We start from the raw sequence: 18588 nt of genomic DNA, 5'->3' as shown, positions 1-18588 counted from the left end.
TGCAAATTAGCTGCCAAAGATTTGAGAAGAATCAAACGTGAAGCTACCAGGAACCCATTATCCTCCAGTACTTTCATATTCCAGAGCTGCAACCTACCTGGAGTGCCCAGAAGTACAAGGTGTTCAGTGCTCAAAGACATGGCCAAGGTAAGGAGGGCTGAAACCCAACCACCACTGAACAAGAAACATAAGTTGAAACGTCAAAACTGGGCCAAGAAATATCTGAAGACAGATTTTTTTCAAAGGTTTTATGGACCGATGAGATGAGAGTGACTCTTGATGGACCAGATGGATGGACCTGTGGATCAGTAATGGGCACAGAGCTCCACCCAACGTGGAGGTGGGGTACTGGTATGAGCTGGTATTTTTAAAGATGAGCTAGTTGGACCTTTTTGCATTGAAGATGAACTCAAAATCAACTCCCAAACCTACTGCCAGTTTTTCGAAGACACTTTCTTCAAACAGTGATACAGGAAGAAGACCATGATTTTTATGCAGGCCAATGCTCCATCACTTGCATCGAAGTTCTCCACTGCGTGGCCAGCCAGTAAAGGCCTTAAAGATGAAGGAATAATGACATGGCCCCCCTTCCTCATCTGACCTAAACCCTATCGAGAACTTGTGGGCACTTCTTAAACGCTAGATTTACGGGGGAGAAAAACAATACACCTCTGTGAAGAGTGTCTGGGAGGCTGTGGTCACTGCTCCACAAAAAGCTGATTGTCAACAGATCAAGAAACTGACAGACTCCATGAATGGAAAGGCTTATGACTGTTATTGGAAAGAAGGGTGGCTATATTGGTCATTGATTGATTGATTGATTTTTTTTGAAATGTCAGAGATGTTTATTTGTAAATTTTGAGGTGTTTGTTTATTATTCTCACTATAACAGATGAAAATAAACAAGTGAGATGGGAAAATTTTCATTTTTCCTTTAGTTGCATAATAAATCTGCACACTAATAGTTGCCTAATAATTGTGCGCACATATGTATTCCCCTGATGATGTTCACACTCACATTTCCGTTGTGAAACATTCAGGTCTCAGGTTTATTAACATTTTGGATTGACTGATAGCACTGTGTTTGTTCCATATTAAAATTAATCTTCAAAAATCCAACTTGCCTAATAATTGTGCACACAGTGTATAGCAAATTTTCATACAAATAATGTAGCTCAAAGTGCTTTACATGATGAAGAAAGAGAAAAAAAGACAAAGTAATAATTAAAGTAACAGAACACTAACATAGAATAAAAGTAAGGTCTGATGGCCCGGGAGGACAGAAAAAAAAAAAAAAACTCCAGACGACTGGAGAAAAAATAAAATCTGCAGGGGTTCCAGGCCATGAGACCACCCAGCCCCTTCTAGGCATTCTACCTAACATAAATGATCAGTCCTCATTGTATTCAGTGTTCTCATAGAAGGACTTGATGATGATGGTCACGTGGACTTCTGGCCTTTAATCCATTAATGTAGGGACATCACAGTGCTTTGATTAGGTGGTGGTGACACAGATCGCCACCACAGAAAAAAGGAAAAAGAACAGAAGAGAGAGTAGGGTTAGTATGGATTTTGGAGCCACCATTAATAGTAGATAATTAATTGAATATACAGAGCATCAGGATTAAACTAAAATGAAGTTATGAGAAAGCCATGTTAAAGTAATGTGTTTTTAGCAGTTTTTTTTTTAAGTGCTCCACTGTACAGTGGAACCTCGGTTCACGAACGTCCTGGTTCACGTACAACTCGGTTCACGACCAAAAAGCTTGCCAAACTTTTGCCTCGGTTTACAACCACGCACTCGGTATATGAACAAGCAAGTTTCCCTTGCCTGCCTGCCTGCCTGAGCTGTGCTGAGCTGAGAGAGAGAGCAAGAGCGAGCGAGCACGTGCCTGCTGGGGAGGGGGAGGAGGAGGAGGAGGAGATTGCTGCACTGTTTGCCTGCCTATCTGCAGCCAGTAAGTTCAAGCGGTCTGCTGGGGAGGGGAGGAGGAGATTGCTGCACGGTTTGCCTGCCTATTTGCAGGCTGTACGTGCTGAGAGAGAAAGCAAGCTAGCAAGCCGCGTGGCTGCAAGAGCTCTGTTCATTGTTCTCCTTCCATTGACTTCTAAGCAAGTGAAGAAAGTTTTGAAGAAAATTGAAATCGAAGTAAAGAAATTACAAGAGGTGGAAAAACTGTTTACCAGTTTACTCATTTACCAATCTGAGAACCCTCGTGCTTTCAAGCAGCACAATGTAAACAAAGCCAGACTGCCAGTAATGTGGGGAGCAAACACGAAGGATTGGGTCACAAGGAGTTTGTTTTTGGAATGGCTGCATGAGGCTTTCACTCCTACCAGCTAAAAGCTCCAGAAACCCAAGAAATCACAAGAGAGAAAACACCTGAAGGAAAACACTTCATGCCAGAACTCGACTCATGCAAGGTTAGTTTTCTTGGTGGTTTTTGTATTACGGATTTTTCAAAAGTAAATTTTTCAGTTCATAACGCGATTTGTTGCAGTGTTACTTTTATCTTTTTTCAAATGTTCCTTTTTTCCGCTGTGCTTAAAACTCATTTTAAAAACAGTGTTTACAGCGATTAGGCTTTAAGTTTAATAGCGTGATCTCCTGCAATCTTTCTTTCTGGTTGCTTACGAAGTTGGTTTTTGCATGCACTGCACTTCGGATTTGTTTTAATGTTCATTTTTTTCTGCTTTGCGTAAAACTCATTTTAAAAAAAAAATGCTGCGCGAGCAAGTGCTACAGAAAGATTAGAGAGCGTGAGCGAGCAAGCGCAGAGAGAGAGGGGGCAGCTGACAGGGAAGGGATGTGGGCGGAGGATAGGGTGTGTGTGTGTGTGTGTGTGTGCGCTACAGAGAGAGAGCGTCAGCCAGCCTGCTCCTGTAGCTGAGGGAGGGAGGGAGGGAGCGCGAGCGAGCCAGCTCCTATAGCTGAGCAGGGAGCCTGGGTGTTTTGTGTCAGTGTTATTCAATGTTTTTACATTAGTTTACTATTACACTGTGCATTCTATGGTGTAATTAACTATATTTGTGCTTAATCTTTACATATATTTACATATTTACATACAGTTTGTACTGTCTGGAACGGATTAATTGTATTTACATACAATCCTATGGGGGAAACTGCTTCGTTCACGACCAACTCGGTTTACGACCAAAGTTCTGGAACGAATTATGGTCGTGAACCGAGGTTCCACTGTATTAGCCTGACGAATTCCTATTGGCAGGCTATTCCAGATTTTAGGTGCATAACAGCAGAAAGCCTCACCACTTCTTTTAAGTTTAGCTCTTGGAATTCTAAGCAGACACTCATTTGAAGATCTAAGGTTACGATTTGGAATGTAAGGTGTCAGAAATTCCGAAATATGAGATGGAGCAAGATTATTTGAGGCTTTGTAAACCATAAGCAGTATTTTAAAGTCAATTCTGAATGACACAGGTAACCAATGTAGTGACATCAAAACTGGAGAAATGTGCTTGGATTTTCTTTTCCAAGTTTGGATTCTAGCAGCTGCATTCTATACTAGTTGCAATCGATTTATGTCTTTTTTGGTTAGTCCTGAGAGGAATGTGTTACAGTAATCTAGTCGACTGAAAACAAAACAAATTTCTCAGCATCTTTCAATGATATAAGAGGTCTAACTTGTGCTATATTTCTTAAGTGAAAAAATGCTGTCCTAGTGATCTGATTAATATGCAATTTAAATTTCCGGTCATATTCAACAGTTACCCCTAAATTCTTTACCTCCGACTTTTAATCCTAATGGATCAAGTTTATTTCTAATAACCTCATCATATCCATTATTGCCAATCATTAAAATTTAAGTTTTCTCTTTATTTGGCTTGAGAAAATTACTAGTCATCCATTGAGAAACACAAGTAAGTCATGTGTTAATGTGTTAAGTGTGTAAGTGTGTTAATGAATCAACAGAGTCGGGGAAATCGGGCGCTATTGATAAATGCAGCTGTGTGTCATCGGCATAGCAGTGGTAGCTCACATTATGCCCCGAGATAATCTGACCTAATGGAAGCAGGTAGATCAAAAAGAGCAGTGGACCCAGGAAATAGCCTTGTGGAACACCTTATGGAATATCATACGTCTTTGAAGTATGATTACCACAACTGACAAAGAATTTTTTACCTGCCAGGTAGGATTCAAACCAATCCTACCAGAGAGGCCCACCCATTGACTAAGGCGATTTCTAAGAATATTGTGATCAATGGTATCGATTGCGGCACTCAAGATCTAAGAGGATGAGAACAGAGAAACGACCTCTGTCTGCATTTACCCTCAAGTCATTTACTACTTTAACAAGTGCAGTTTCTGTACTGTGATTTGTTCTAAAAACCCGACTGAAACTTATCAAGAATAGCATGTTCATTGAGGTGGTCATTTAGCTGCGTAATGACTGTCTTCTCTAGAATTTTACTTAAGAAAGGCAGGTTAGAAATAGGTCTAAAATTTTCAAAATCAGAGGAGTCAAGATTATTTTTCTTGAGTAGGGGTTTAACTACAGCAGTTTTAAGACAGTCTGGGAAGACCCCCCATATCTAATGACGAGTTTACTATGTCAAGAATACTATCAATTAGCACGCCCGATATTTCTTTGAAAAATCTTGTTGGTATTGGGGCAAAGATGCAGGGTCTCAGTTGAGAAATTATTTTATTTAAATCAGGTAAATCTGTCCTGGTGAAAGAATTTTATTTTATAACGGAGTACTGGGGCTTAAGAGGATCAGTGTTGGGGAGATATACTATGTTATTTCTAATGTTAATTTTTTGATTGAAAAATACAGTAATAGCCTCACAAGTTTCACTGGAAGTATTCTTGAGTCATTCCATTGTGTTAACCTGGGTTTAGCAGACGATCAATCGTAGAGAATAATACTCTGGGATTACTAGCATTGTTATTTATAATTCTAGAGAAATAGCAGCGCCTCTCAAGATGGACTGTGTTATTGTATTCTTTTATTTTAACCTTCAGTATCTCATAGTGGATAGTTAGTTTAGTTTTTCTCCATTTACGCTCAGCTCTCCGGCATGTTCTCTTTAAATCGGACACTCTTTGGGCCTTACATGGTTTAACGGTGCTAAAAGATTTTTTAAGTGTCTTTTCAGATGCGACTATGCCAGCAGCAGCTCTCACCTTAGTATTAAATTTTCCACCTTACTATTTACATTATCCTCGCTATTGTAATTAGCGCTACAAACAGGACTGGTTGCTTAGAATGTTTGTAAATTTTGAAGCTGCTGAGAATCTTCCATCCATTCTCCAACCCGCTATGTCCTAACTACAGGGTCACGGAGTTCTGCTGGAGCCAATCCCAGCCAGCACAGGGTGCAAGGCAGGAACAAACCCCGGACAGGGCATGCTGATGAATCAAAGAAGCGTTTTTTAAAAATATGCTTTTCCTGAATATTTTCTGTTATTATTTCTGTATTAAATAGTAAAAGAAAATGGTCTGATAGACCGATATCAATGATCTGCTTCACATCAACTTTTAGTCCTTTAGTAATTACTAAGTCTAACGTATGACCTGCTTTATGTGTAGGCTGACTAACGAGCTGTCGCAAATCAAGAGTCCAGGAGGTTCATAAATTCTTTTACTTTCGGGTCACACTGATTATCGATATGAAAGTTAAAGTCGCCAACCGTTAGGAGCGTGTCATAGTTCATAATTATATTTGACACCAAGTCTGAGAATTCTTCAAAGAAAGACTCATTGTATTTAGGAGGTCTATAAACGGATGATACTAGAAACTGAGAAACTCCACGAATAACAAAGATAAGATACTCAAAGGACTTGAATTTACCAAAACTGACATCTTTACACTTAAACAGCTCGAGTAAATGGTTGATAATCCGCCACCTTTCTTACCTTGGCGATCTGCACGAGCTGTAATCCGGAGGCGCAGATTCGATTAAAACAGCTAAGTTTTACTTATTGCAATAAAATCAATTTTCCTATCACTAATACGATCGTTGATGGAAAAGGTCTTGTTGGTTAATTCTCTAACATTTAATAAAGCCTTATTTAATGTTTCGGAGGAGCAGAACTGAATTGTATGTGCGTTATCGGTATTCAAGATAGAAATTAAGTTATTTATTATATTGTATTAAGTTATTATATGCTCTGTGCATATTTTTTATTTAATCTATAATCTGTTTTCATAGATTTAATACATTGTTCATCTAAAGGTGTAATTGTAATTAAATTATTCATATTTTTGCCGCACTGCCTAGATTTTTTTACATGCATTGAGGTTAGTTATTAGAGTAGTAATGCAATGCACTTTTGAGGACGATTTTGTTAAAGAATTAACTTGTCCTAGCAAAGCATTACGGAAAGGGTTAGGAGAAATAGAGAGTCAGGATAGATGAATTACCTTAGCAATGTTTTCGGAGAGGCCCAGGTGCCGAATCTATTTGGGTGTAGACCATCGCGCTTGAAGAAACGCGGCCTCTCCCGGGTGAGGTCCCAGTTGTCTATGAACCCAATGTTTTGATTCTCACAGAAGCCTTTCAGCCAGATGTTTAATCCCAGCAGACGACTGTAACACTCATTCGATCTTCTAACGAGAGGTAGGGGACCCGAGATGAAGATTCTTGCAGACGGGGTCCTCTCCTTCGTGGCTTTGATTAGTGCTGTGAAGTCCGCCTTGAGAATCTCCGACTGTCGGTGTCTCGTGTCGTTTACCCCGGCATGTATTACAATGAATCCCACATCTCATCATATCTCGGACGCGAGCACCGGGAAAACAAGAGACAAAAGATTTCTGATTAGGGCATGAGATGTTTAGGTTTCGTACAATTGAATCTCCAATCACAAATATATCGCCCGGGGTTGAAGGCAAACTGGGGGCACGGAGAGGGTCGAACCGTTCCAGGTGGAGATGCTTGTCTGTGCCAATGGAGGTGTTCTAGCCTTAAACCCCTGCCTGCATAGCTGAAACAAGTTGAGGTCTTCATCGTTGATGTCGTCGGAATGACGACGAGGCACAGGGTTAAAGCTCACTTGGCCTTGGAGGTGAGCGGCACACTGTGGAGTCGAAGTTACTGAAACTTGATGTGTTGCGTCGATTTCAGATTTCGGGGATGATTTTTCCAGCAGCCGAGCCTTCAGATCCCTCAGGTACCTCTGTCTGGATAGGAGTTTCTGGATCTGGTTTCGAGAGCCTGGAGTTCTTCTTCAACGCGGTTCATCTCACTGTCAGCCATTGTATTCTTCTTCTACTGCTTCCTGCCCTAGGAAAGAATGAGAGAGAGAAGTTAGGAGAAACCTAACATCACTTTCTAAATACTAATATATTCCAGTAATTACTGATAGTATAGTGGGGAAAATAAGTATTGAACACGTCAACGTTTTTCTCAGTAAATACTGTATATTTCTATTGGGGCTATTGACATGAAATTTTCACCAGATGTCGGTAACAATCCAAGTAATCCACACATACAAAGAAATTAAAACAAATAAGTCCATAAATTATGTGTAATAAAGTGAAATGACACAGGGAATACGTTTTGAACACACTTACTGAAATTTATTTAATACTTGGTAGAAAAGTCTTGGTTGGTAATGACAACTTCAAGACAACTTCTGTATGGGGAAACTAGTCGCATGCATTGCTCAGGTGTGATTTTGGCCTATTCTTCTACACAAACTGTCTTCAAATCTTGAAAGTTCCGGAGGCTTCTCATATGAACTGTTATTTTCAGTTCTTTCCTAGATTTTCAATTGGATTCAAGTTGGGTGATTGACTGGGCCATTGTAGCAGCGTTATTTTCTTTCTCTTACACTAGTTGAGTTTCCTTGGCTATGTGTTTGGGATCATTGTTTTGTTGAAATGTCCACCCTTGTTTCAACTTCAACTAACATTTTTTTTTTTTTACTTTTTAATGCAGTATCTATTGTTCTCTTTTCTTTTGCTATACTTTGGGGGTATCAAAATCTTTATTATGTCCATAATAATTTCAAGGGAAAAAAACAACTAGATTTGAATTTTGAAAAATCTTTTATAATAATGGAAATTAGAGATGAAAATCTCCAGGTATATTTTCATAACAACTGCAGTTCATGAAATGTTGCCATAAACCTATTTAGTACATTTAAAAATAATTCATTGCATTTTGAAGCCTGTTATCTAAGAAATTTTCATCTTTTACTATTCATTAATCTTTTTTACTCTTTTGTAAAGGTGAAGGAAAAAAAGGAAACCTGCAGCCGTTTTGATTCAAACTGGATGACTGCAGTAAATCTTTCTGAGATTGCAGCAGAGGCAGCTTATGGTGCAGGTGTGTATATTTTGAAATTTATTCTTACATCAGAAAAACAGAGTGTTTTACGTATTACTTGTCCCCTCCAATACATGGTCTATCAAAGGTTGTAAATGTGCTGTCAGAAATGCTAACCCAGCTTGCAGTATTTAAGACGCTGAAAAAGCAGATGAAATGTTGAAAATGTCATGCTCCTTCCTGATTGAGTATTATATGTAGAAACACAACTTTTTCACTATGTTCTGTACAGAGAAATATAGTCAGACCCTGATTAGACAGAGAAGTGTTTAAATAATAATGTTATAATGGCTTGAATTGTTTTTTTGTTTTGTTAATGGCAGCTCTTAGCACAAAATTGGAGATGTAATGATGCAAAGCAATCACAAAAGTGTGTCTAACTTTAGAAGAGTGTCTGCGCACACAGACACACACACACATACACACACACAAAGTTTATCTATCCAAGTAAGAAAAAAATCACCACCACCAAAGAGGAATTCCACAGAGTCATAAGTAGGACAATCAGACCTAAACAACTGCTGCATTTCTCAGCAATAATAACTTATAACAGACTGGCTAGTGGAAAAAGCTGCTCACCTTCATTCGTTATATGGAGAAACTGACTTTTAGAGAAACACCAGTGAAAACTCTCTTCTTCCTCAAGTGCCTATACCTACATGCTTATTAATGCAGTTTTGATTTGGGTTTCTGTAAAGGAATAATGCAACAGTGTGACCTCTGTACACAGCAGTTATTTTCAGTGTTCATTCCTCAAGACCCCATGAAGGTACAATTTTTGTTTCAACCCATTTATTTTCTTAATTGGACCCCTACCTTAATTAAGCAAGCTGTTATCTCCCAGTTTCTCGTTTTTCACAACCACCTGAAAATTACAGGTTGGTTAGTGCTATACAGTAATCCCTCCTCGATGGCGGGGGTTGCGTTCCAGAACCCCCCGCGATAGATGAAAATCCGCGAAGTAGAAACCATATGTTTGTATGGTTATTTTTATATATTTTAAGCCCTTATAAACTCTCCCACACTGTTAACATTATTAGAGCCCTCTAGACATGAAATAACACCCTTTAGTCAAAAGTTTAAACTGTGCTCCATGACAAGACAGAGATCTTCTTTCTCACAATTAAAAGAATGCAAATATATCTTCTCTTCAAAGGAGTGCCCACATCAGGAGCAGAGAATTTCAGAGTGAGAGAGAGAGAGAGCGCTCGCAAAGAAAAGCAAACAATCAAAAAATCAATACGTGTGCTTTTAAGTATTCCGAAGCACCGCAATAAAGTGGCATTTTTAGAGGTGCGTCATTATCTTCTAAGCAAACAGCCCCTCTGCTCACATCTCATCCGTCAGGCACAGAGAACGTCAGAGAGAAGGAGAGAGAGAGCGCGAGATTAAAGCAAACAAACAAAAAATCAATACGTGTGCTTTTAAATATGCCGAAGCACAGCGATAAAACGGCATTTCTTAGAGGAGCGTCCGTATCCACTAGGCAAACCGCCTCTCTGCTCACACCCCCTCCGTCAGGCGCAGAGAATGTCAGAGAGGGTGAGATAGAGGCAGAGACAAGCAAACAATCAAGCACCGCATGGGATCTTATATCATTGAGGAGTTGTAGTTAATATGTAATACATGCTATGATTGGGTAGCTTCTAAGCCATCCGCCAATAGTGTCCCTTGTATGAAATCAACTGGGCAAACAAACTGAGGAAGCATGTACCATAAATTAAAGACCCATTGTCCCAAGAGAAATCCAGAACCAGCAAAAAATCCGATATATATTTAGATACAGTATGCTTACATTTAAAATCCGCGATAGAGTGAATCCGCGAAAGTTGAAGCACGATATAGCGAGGGATTACTGTATTTTTATTTAGTGAAGGAGAAATTTATATGTGTTAGATTAAGAATTTATTCTTTTTCCTTTTAAATAGTTATTTCATTTTTTACCATTGTGGTTATTTAGACAATTATTACTGTTAAACACACAAGTGGGTAACACTGAAGTAACTGCTCCTTTCAGAGTTTTTTGTGCTGGTGTCTGCTCTGCTCAACATGAAGTGTCCATATTCAAATACAATTCAGAAAGCAAACTTCACAGAAAAAGTAAATTATAAAGTAAGTATTTAAAGATATAGAAAAAATACAAACATCTTATTTTCCTACAAGTGTAAATCTGGCACTAAAGCACTTTTCTAAATGCTAAATAAAAGGATAGAATGGGCCAGCTAATTAAACAGTGTCAATTAAAGGTAACACTCACTGACTGACTGATTAAACAACTGGTTGGAGCACAAATCTGCAGCCATAGGTTGTCTTGAGCAGGCATGTCAAACACGCAGCCCGCGGGCCGCATGCGGTCCTCAACAGAAATCTGTGCGGCCCACATGACAGATCCTAGTTAGCACTAAACTTGTACAAAATGATTAATATCGTTTGTGATTGAATCATTCTGCATCTTTGGCATCTTCGTACTTCTTGACTGTACTTACTTCCGCCTTCTGACAAAAGCGCGTGTTCCCATGGCATTACATCATTTGCTAGTATAGTTGCAGCTGCGGCGTCAGCTCCTTGATACCCTAGGCATGACACTGCCCCAAACCAACATCCCCCTCCACCCCGACGAGCCTTTACCAAAGTTAATGTGCCTCAACGTCGCAACTGAAGTGCTAGGCTGGCAGGCTACACTACTGGCTGGGCTGTTGAGACTGGCCATTGAGCATAACTGACCATCACGAGTAGTAATAGCTTGCATATTTTCATGTAACGGAGCAGATCTACCGACAGGCGGATCGGTGAGGCATCTGCAATGATGTTGGCTCTGCATTGGTCTGTCGTGGTTAAAAAGGAGCTGAGCCGTAAGGCAAAGCTCTCAATTTACCGTTCGATTTACGTTCCTACCCTCACCCATGGTCATGAGCTGTGGGTAGTGACTGAAAGAATGAGATCGCGAATACAAGCGGCTGAAATGAGCTTCCACCACAGGGTGTCTGGGCTTTCCCTTAAAGATAGGATGAGAAGGTCAGTCATCCGGGAGGGGCGCACAGTAAAGCCGCTGCTCCTCCACATTGAGAGGAGTCAGATGAGGTGGTTTGGGCATCTGATCAAGATGACTCCTGGACGCCTACCTGGTGAGGTGTTCCGGGCATGTCTAACCGGGAGGAGTCCATGGGTAAGACCCAGGACACGCTGGAGGGACTATGTCACTTGGCTGACCTGGGAACGCCTCGGCATTCCCCCGGAAGAGCTAGAAGAAGTGGCTGGGGAGAGGGAAGTCTGGGCATCTCTGCTCAAGTTGCTGCCCCCACGACCCGATCTCGGCTTTTTGCATATCGCTTATTTTACAATATAAACTTTGAAGTAAAGTTAGTAAAGTAAAATTAGATTTTTGGAGGATTTGTTTTCCAACTTGAGTTGCTGAGCAATGAATTCAGTAAGCGTTTTTGTGATTTCAGTTCACACAAACATGACTTTGCGCTGTTTACGTCACATACTCTTACAACGTTGAGAATGCGCCTGAGAATATCCAAATGGAATCGATTGAACTGCAGTCAGATTCTATTCTGAAGTCAAAATACAATGAAGTTGGTGTGCCAGGCTTGTATGCTTACCTGCCACCCTTGTATGTGCATATCTGTAAGTTGGCATTGAGAGTACTGTCTATGTTCGGAAGCAGTTACCTTTGTGAGCAATTATTTTCGTTAATGAAAACTACCAAAACCCCACATTGCTCAAGACTTACTTTCGAGCACCTGCCATCCCTCATAAAAGTTGCAGCTGCACAAGATTTCAAGCCTGATATTGACGAACTGGTTACTAACAAGAGGTGCCAAGTGTCGGGACAAAAGAAATAGATCTCAGACTGTAAGACTCCTATATAAGGACCTAGCTAAGAGGCTAAGACTCTAATTGTATGGAGATTGTATGGAATTAAATTGCTTTTCTTTAAACTTTAAGTGTTACATTTTTTAAAGTTTTCAGTATTGAAAGAAAGCTACAGTAACTTTGTATAATAGTATAATACTGTTTGTTACAGTGCGGCACACTGACGCACATATGGCAGTCAAAGCGGCCCACCAATGGTAGTGAGTTTGACATGCCTGGTCTTGAGGACTGAATTTAGAGAACCACAGGTTTATAGCACTTTTGACTTCTGGCTTAGTTCCTGTTTACTCTCTTCCTTTTGCTTATTTAGATAGCTTGCTGTGTGGCACATGCAGCCATACTCATCCCAACAGACAGTTACTCAGCTAACTCCTTGTAAGTTGCTTTGGATAAAAGTATCTGCTAAATGAATAAACATATTAGAGGATTCCCCAGTGTAATTGACTGTGTGAATGGATCACACATCTTCATTAAAAGCACTGAGCATGAATGAAGAAGAAAATTATAGTGTACAAACATCAGAACTAGGATGAAACTGTCCATGTGGTCTTTATATGTTATGTTATTCTTTTCTTATTAATATTGGAAAATTGGAATACAATGTTTACTTGAGGGCATATAACGTTTCAAATAAGGTAATATCATCAGTGATATATTTTGCACAATGCAATAATTTACCACACAAAGCTTACATGAATTTCACAAATTAACTGCATTGCATATTCACTCTATCAGTGATATTCTTCCACACCATCCCACTTTCCTTAGCAGATTGTGCTGCTGTATTACTCCTCTTTCGGAGTATATTCTGATAATCTTTTTGCACTGCCACCATCAGCTGTTGCTGTCTAGGTATGAAGGTGGTTGCCTTTCTCAGACTTGTAGGATTGATTGACCGTTCAGTGGTTGACTAATAAGAGCTTGTAAATTTTGCCATAATCTGCTAGTTAAATTTTGAGATCCAGGATTATCTAAATTATCTTTCGGAACAGATCACTGTTTCTGAAAGAATTAATTATAATCTTCAATCTATTGTTGTCAGAAATTTAAAATTTTCATTCCCTTGAAATTTCGGCATTCTTCACTTTTAAATGATGTTATGTACATTTCCACATAGACTTTTCATTTTCTTGTACTTTTTAAAACTTTAATTTTAAGTCTGGCATTGATGAGATTTTCTTTATATGATGCAATTATGTTTTATTCTTTAAAGTAATACTGCAGTTTTAGTTTGTTGTATGTGGGCAGTCTTCAGTGTAATTCATTTAGACTTTGCAGAATGTTTTCATTCAGCCTTCATGAAAATTTTCTGGCAATATACAATCTCTATCAGCAGTACTCACCCCTTTGTAATTATTTTAATAGTTTTCAAATTTTACTGTTCTACAACATTGAATCACAGTGGATTTAATATTGCTTTTTTGGCACTGATCAACTCTTTAATGTGAAAATGAAAACAGATCTCTGAAGAATGTTCTAAATTAATTACAAATATAAAACACAGAATAATTAATTGAGTAAGTATTCACACTCTTCAAGTCAGTATTTAGTATATGTACCTTTGACAGCCATTCCAGCCTTCAGTTCATGTGTCAGCTTTACACATCTGGATACTGTAGTTTTTCAACCTTCTTCTTTGCATAATTGCTCAAGCTTTGACAGGTTGTATAGGTGAACAGATTTTTTCAGGTCTAGCCACAAATTCTCAGTTGAACTGAGATATTTATTCAGACTTGGTCACCACTGGACATTAACATTTTCTTTTTTAGACATTTCTGTTTTGCTTTGTCTTTTTTTCCTTAGGGTCGTTGACTTGCTGGAAAGCTGAAACAGTTGCAGTTTTCTTGCAGACTGCATCAGGTTTTCCATGAAGATTTCTCAGTAATTTGATGCATTAATTTTACCGCCGACCCTCACAAGCCTTCCAGGGCCTGATATAAAGGAGAATCCACACATTACATAGTTGCTTTGAGCACATTTCAGGGTGGGCTTGGTGCATATATGATACTGTAAAGTATTTTGATTATGCCAAACATTATATTTAGTCTGATGGCCAAACAACTTAATTTTGGTTGTATCAAACCATAGAACTTACCTGCCAGCTGATGTCAGAATTTCCTAGCCGAGAGGTCATGAGGTTTTTTTTTTTTTTTTATTATTATTATTATTGTTATTAAAACAGTGGATTTCTCTTTGCCACTCTCCAATAAAACTGCAACTGGTGAAGCACCTGGATAGCAGTTGTATGCACAATATCTCCAATCTGAACCGCTATAGTTTATAACTCCTTTAATGTAACCAGTGGTCACTTGGTGGCCTCCCTTACTAGTCTTCATGTATGATCAAATTTATTTGTGGACAGCCTGCTTTAGGCATATTTACAGCTGTACCATATTCTTTCCATTTTAATGATTCATTTTAATGTGTTCCAAAGGATGTTCAGTAACTTGAATATCTTCTTGTAGCCATCACCTGCTTTTCAGACTTTTCAAAACTGTTTCAGGGAGTGGATTGGTGTATTCTTTTTTCTTTCATTTTGCACGGTAGGTTAGAGCATGATACTGACTTACCACAAGTTGGACCTTTTGAATATAGGCACTTTTATACTACAGTCAATTGAAACCCCTTGGCTACTAACAAATAATTTCCATTTAACTAATATAGTTGTTTCTAAAATCATTTGGCTACATCAGTAATGATTTAGGAGTGTCATATTAAAGGGGTGAATACTTAGACTATGTGTAACATATTTTTAATTAATTTAGGACACTTTTCAGAGATATGTTTTCACTTTGACAATAAGGAGTAGTTTTATATTGATTAGTGTCAAAAAAGCCAAATTAAATCCTCTGTGATTCAATGTTGTATAACAGTAAAGTATGATAAGTTTGAAGGGGTTAATACTTTTTATATGCACTGTATACAAAAAAAATTGTTACTATGCAAAAGGTGTTTTATTATTTGATTAAGATTTGTCTTGATTAATGTGGAGGGCTGAATTTACAGAATTGATAGCTTTTCAATAAATAACATGCAAGTATGTAAATTCAAAATTGACGAGGGTGTGGTTGATATTTTAATTTAGTGGAAAAGTCATGTTTCCTCAGATCCTCAGTAGCTCTGAAGCAGAGTTGCAAAGCATGGGCAGTGTACAGTGCATTATACACAATGGGCAACACATTTTCCTGCACCAAACCAAAAGTTTGGAAAGCTGGACATATATAATTTATGATGGTTCTAGATGCACTGTGGTGAGGCTGGCTTGGAGGCAGGGGAAATGAGGGAGACAGTGGGTAATAGGTGTGTAAGAGAGAGTATAATGATTGTGCCAGAGAATTTTGAGTGTGACAGCAAAATTGGACAAGTTTGTGGATGTGCTGAACATAAAGTAGATGTATCTGCATGTAGGAGACAAGATGAAAAGGTACGTGTGTGAGATTGTTTAGCAGAAATAGTAGAATACATGTGTTGTTCTGGCAGGCAGCAGTGATTTCGGTGTTGGGATTGGTGTAGTAGTGTCAGAAAAAATGGCCAGACAAAGTGGTGGAAGGGAACAAGGTGAACGAGTATGTTGTTGTTGTTAAGATGACAGTTGATAAATGACTGAATATTAAAATACACTGTTCCACTGGTTGGCAGAAGGCAAAAAAGAAATTGTATATATGTTATGTTATTAGTCTTTTATCATTCATTTTATATTAATGTTTTTAGAAATCATTTTTAGATTAGTGTTTATTTTTCACATAGTTCTATTTAAAATTATTTTAGGCTGTTTGGTTTTTTGTTGTGTTTTTCATGTAAAATTTTCACTAAACATTTATATGGACGATCCTATACAGGTCCCTATTGAGTAAGACACAAATCGTACATTACTCAAAAGAGCAATTTTCTTATTAAAATGTGTATTATTTTAATACTTTTGAAAGGCAATATAATAGTAATAAATCAGTAATGTTTTCTTAGGGTGCTTGCTATAATTCTTTTTTTTTTTGTTCTGCTTTCAGGAGCTGATCAAGCCTCGATTTCCGCTCGCACACAGTTGCAAACAGTCCAGAATCAGATGGAAGAGGTAAAGCAGCTGGCGATTAAAGCAGAAAAGATGTTAGCTGAAGTTCAGGCTGAGGAAATCAGGAGGGTTTCAGAACATGCATTACAGGTCAAAAATAGTGGAAAACCAGCAGATACAAATTCAGTAGGAGAAGAGGAAATTCCTGAGGCATACCTAAGAGAAGATTAAATGTTTAAATTACATGATCAGAGGAAACAAAGGGCTCCATTTATAATTACTTATCCAAAAATAATGTCTTTTTATAATATTAATGATTACTACTTTATTACAAATTATTAAAGATGTACTAAAATAAATACAGTTGTGCCAAGGGTTTAAGTCAGTTGCAATGCATTATCACAATACTGGAGTTCAAACTTCCAAAGTAGACTATCATGTTTATATTTTATACAAAGCCGTCAATATTAGTAAAGAGCTGCAGAGTATCTTGACACAAATTTTCTAAACGATTTTCTTTACTCTAGAATACATAATTGTCTCTTGTTGTACTGAAAACCAAAACCTGTGCTTTGCTTCCACAGTAACGTTTGTTTCTTTTAAAGGAGTAATTCTGTTCACTCCATTCTCTAAAACTGAGAAATTATTTTTCATGTTGTATTAGCTGATTTAAAAATATTTTCCAGATTACAAATAATTTCGAAGTTTTTCACTTGTATTACCAATTTATGTGTTTCCAAAAATATGAGTGGATTATTTTTGTGTAATGTAAGCATTAGTTTGTAGCTGCACATTTAGTTGATGATACCTCATTTCTTTCATCTGATCAAGGATTTTCGAATGTATGAAAAAATATTCATCCTTGTTTATGAGTTGTTTATATTTATATTTTATTAATAAAATATCACTAGAAGTGCAGTGCTCTTGAAACTCTGTGTCTGCTACTTAAATGTATCACTAAATAATTCATCTGTAGTGGAGTTTTGCCACAGACTAAAATGTCTGCATCTCTCCAAATATTGACATTTTTAAAGTGTATAGGTTTTAGCACAGTTTGATCTTTGCTTAAATTTACTTACAAATCCTCATTAAATAATGTGAAACTTCAGAGATATTAATATATGGTCATCTAATCTATGTTTGTATTTGCTAAATAAAATGCAGTTCAAGAAAGCTTTGACATGCTTCGTTTGAAAGCAAAAATCATTTCAAAAATGGATCATAGAAAGTTTATTTTGTATTCTTTATAAATGAAAGCTTTTGGGTAAAATTGATTATGGTTTGGTGTGTACATTAGTTTGTTGATATATTTCCAAGGGCCATCTGGAAATGAAAGGCGTGGCTATCTTGAATTCATTGTTCTTAATTGGAAAATTTTATTTCTCTCTCTCTCTCTCTCTGACATTTGAAAAAACAAATTGTAGAAAGTCAGTTGTAATATTGTACCTGCAAAATTAAAGATACTCGCCTGAGCAATGAAATATGGAAAGTTTTAATAAAAAATTTGTTGTGCTGTTTTTCCTAATGTACTGAGTAGTTTGTAAACGGTGACCTAATTGCTGTGCAGTTTCCTGCACTATAAAATCCTTCAAAAACATAATTCATGACAAAACCACTGGACAGTACCTACTCATGTGAAGTTCTCAGTGAATTGGTTTAGAGTCACACAGTTCAGCTTTTCAACATCAGCTAATAAATAGAATTTGTGATCCAAATAGTTTTTTTTTTGTTTTTTTTAATGCTCAATAAGAAGAGAAAAAAAATTAAGTAAGATCAAATATACTGTAAGTAAAGTGGTTGACTTTATTTGTCATAAATTAAAATTCTTTTTTACACTGTGTGCACAATTATTAGGCAAGTGAGTATTTTGACCATATCATCATTTTTAATGCGTATATTCCAACTCCAAGCTGTATTAACTTGAATGTTTATTGGATTTAAGCACCTCAGGTGACGTGTATTTGTGTAATGAGGGAGGGTGTGGCCTAAGGAGATCAACACCCTATATCAAGGTGTGCAGAATTATTAGGCAGCTAGTTTTCCTCAGGCAAAATGCGCCAAAAAAGAGATTTAACTGACTCTGAAAAGTCAAAAATTGTAAAAAGTCTTTCAGAGGGATGCAGCACTTTTGGAATTGCTAAGATATTGGTGTGTGATCACAGAACCATCAAACATTTTGTTGCAAATAGTCAACAGGGTCGCAAGAAACGTGTTGAGAACAAAAGACGCAAATTAGCTGCCAAAGATTTGAGAAGAATCAAACGTGAAGCTACCAGGAACGCATTATCCTCCAGTACTTTCATATTCCAGAGCTGCAACCTACCTGGAGTGCCCAGAAGTACAAGGTGTTCAGTGCTCAAAGACATGGCCAAGGTAAGGAGGGCTGAAACCCAACCACCACTGAACAAG

General features: G+C 37.8%; 1 protein-coding gene across 2 annotated transcripts in view; it reads left to right on the top strand.

Moving 5' to 3' along the window:
• The window catches only part of LOC120523554 (diablo homolog, mitochondrial-like), a 54697-nt gene extending 36999 nt beyond the window's left edge, over positions 1-17698 (top strand). For both annotated transcript variants that reach the window (XM_039744959.1, XM_039744958.1), the window contains 2 exons: positions 8198-8294; positions 16178-17698. In XM_039744959.1, coding sequence (XP_039600893.1) covers positions 8198-8294; positions 16178-16410 — 330 coding nt within the window. In that variant the 3' untranslated portion in view covers positions 16411-17698. The remainder of the gene's footprint in view (positions 1-8197; positions 8295-16177) is intronic.
• The last annotated feature ends 890 nt before the right edge of the window (positions 17699-18588 follow it).

Source organism: Polypterus senegalus, chromosome 2 (genome assembly GCF_016835505.1).
Source record: "Polypterus senegalus isolate Bchr_013 chromosome 2, ASM1683550v1, whole genome shotgun sequence".
NCBI classification, from domain to species: Eukaryota; Metazoa; Chordata; class Cladistia; order Polypteriformes; family Polypteridae; genus Polypterus; species Polypterus senegalus.
This window is presented reverse-complemented; position numbering and strand designations above follow the sequence as displayed.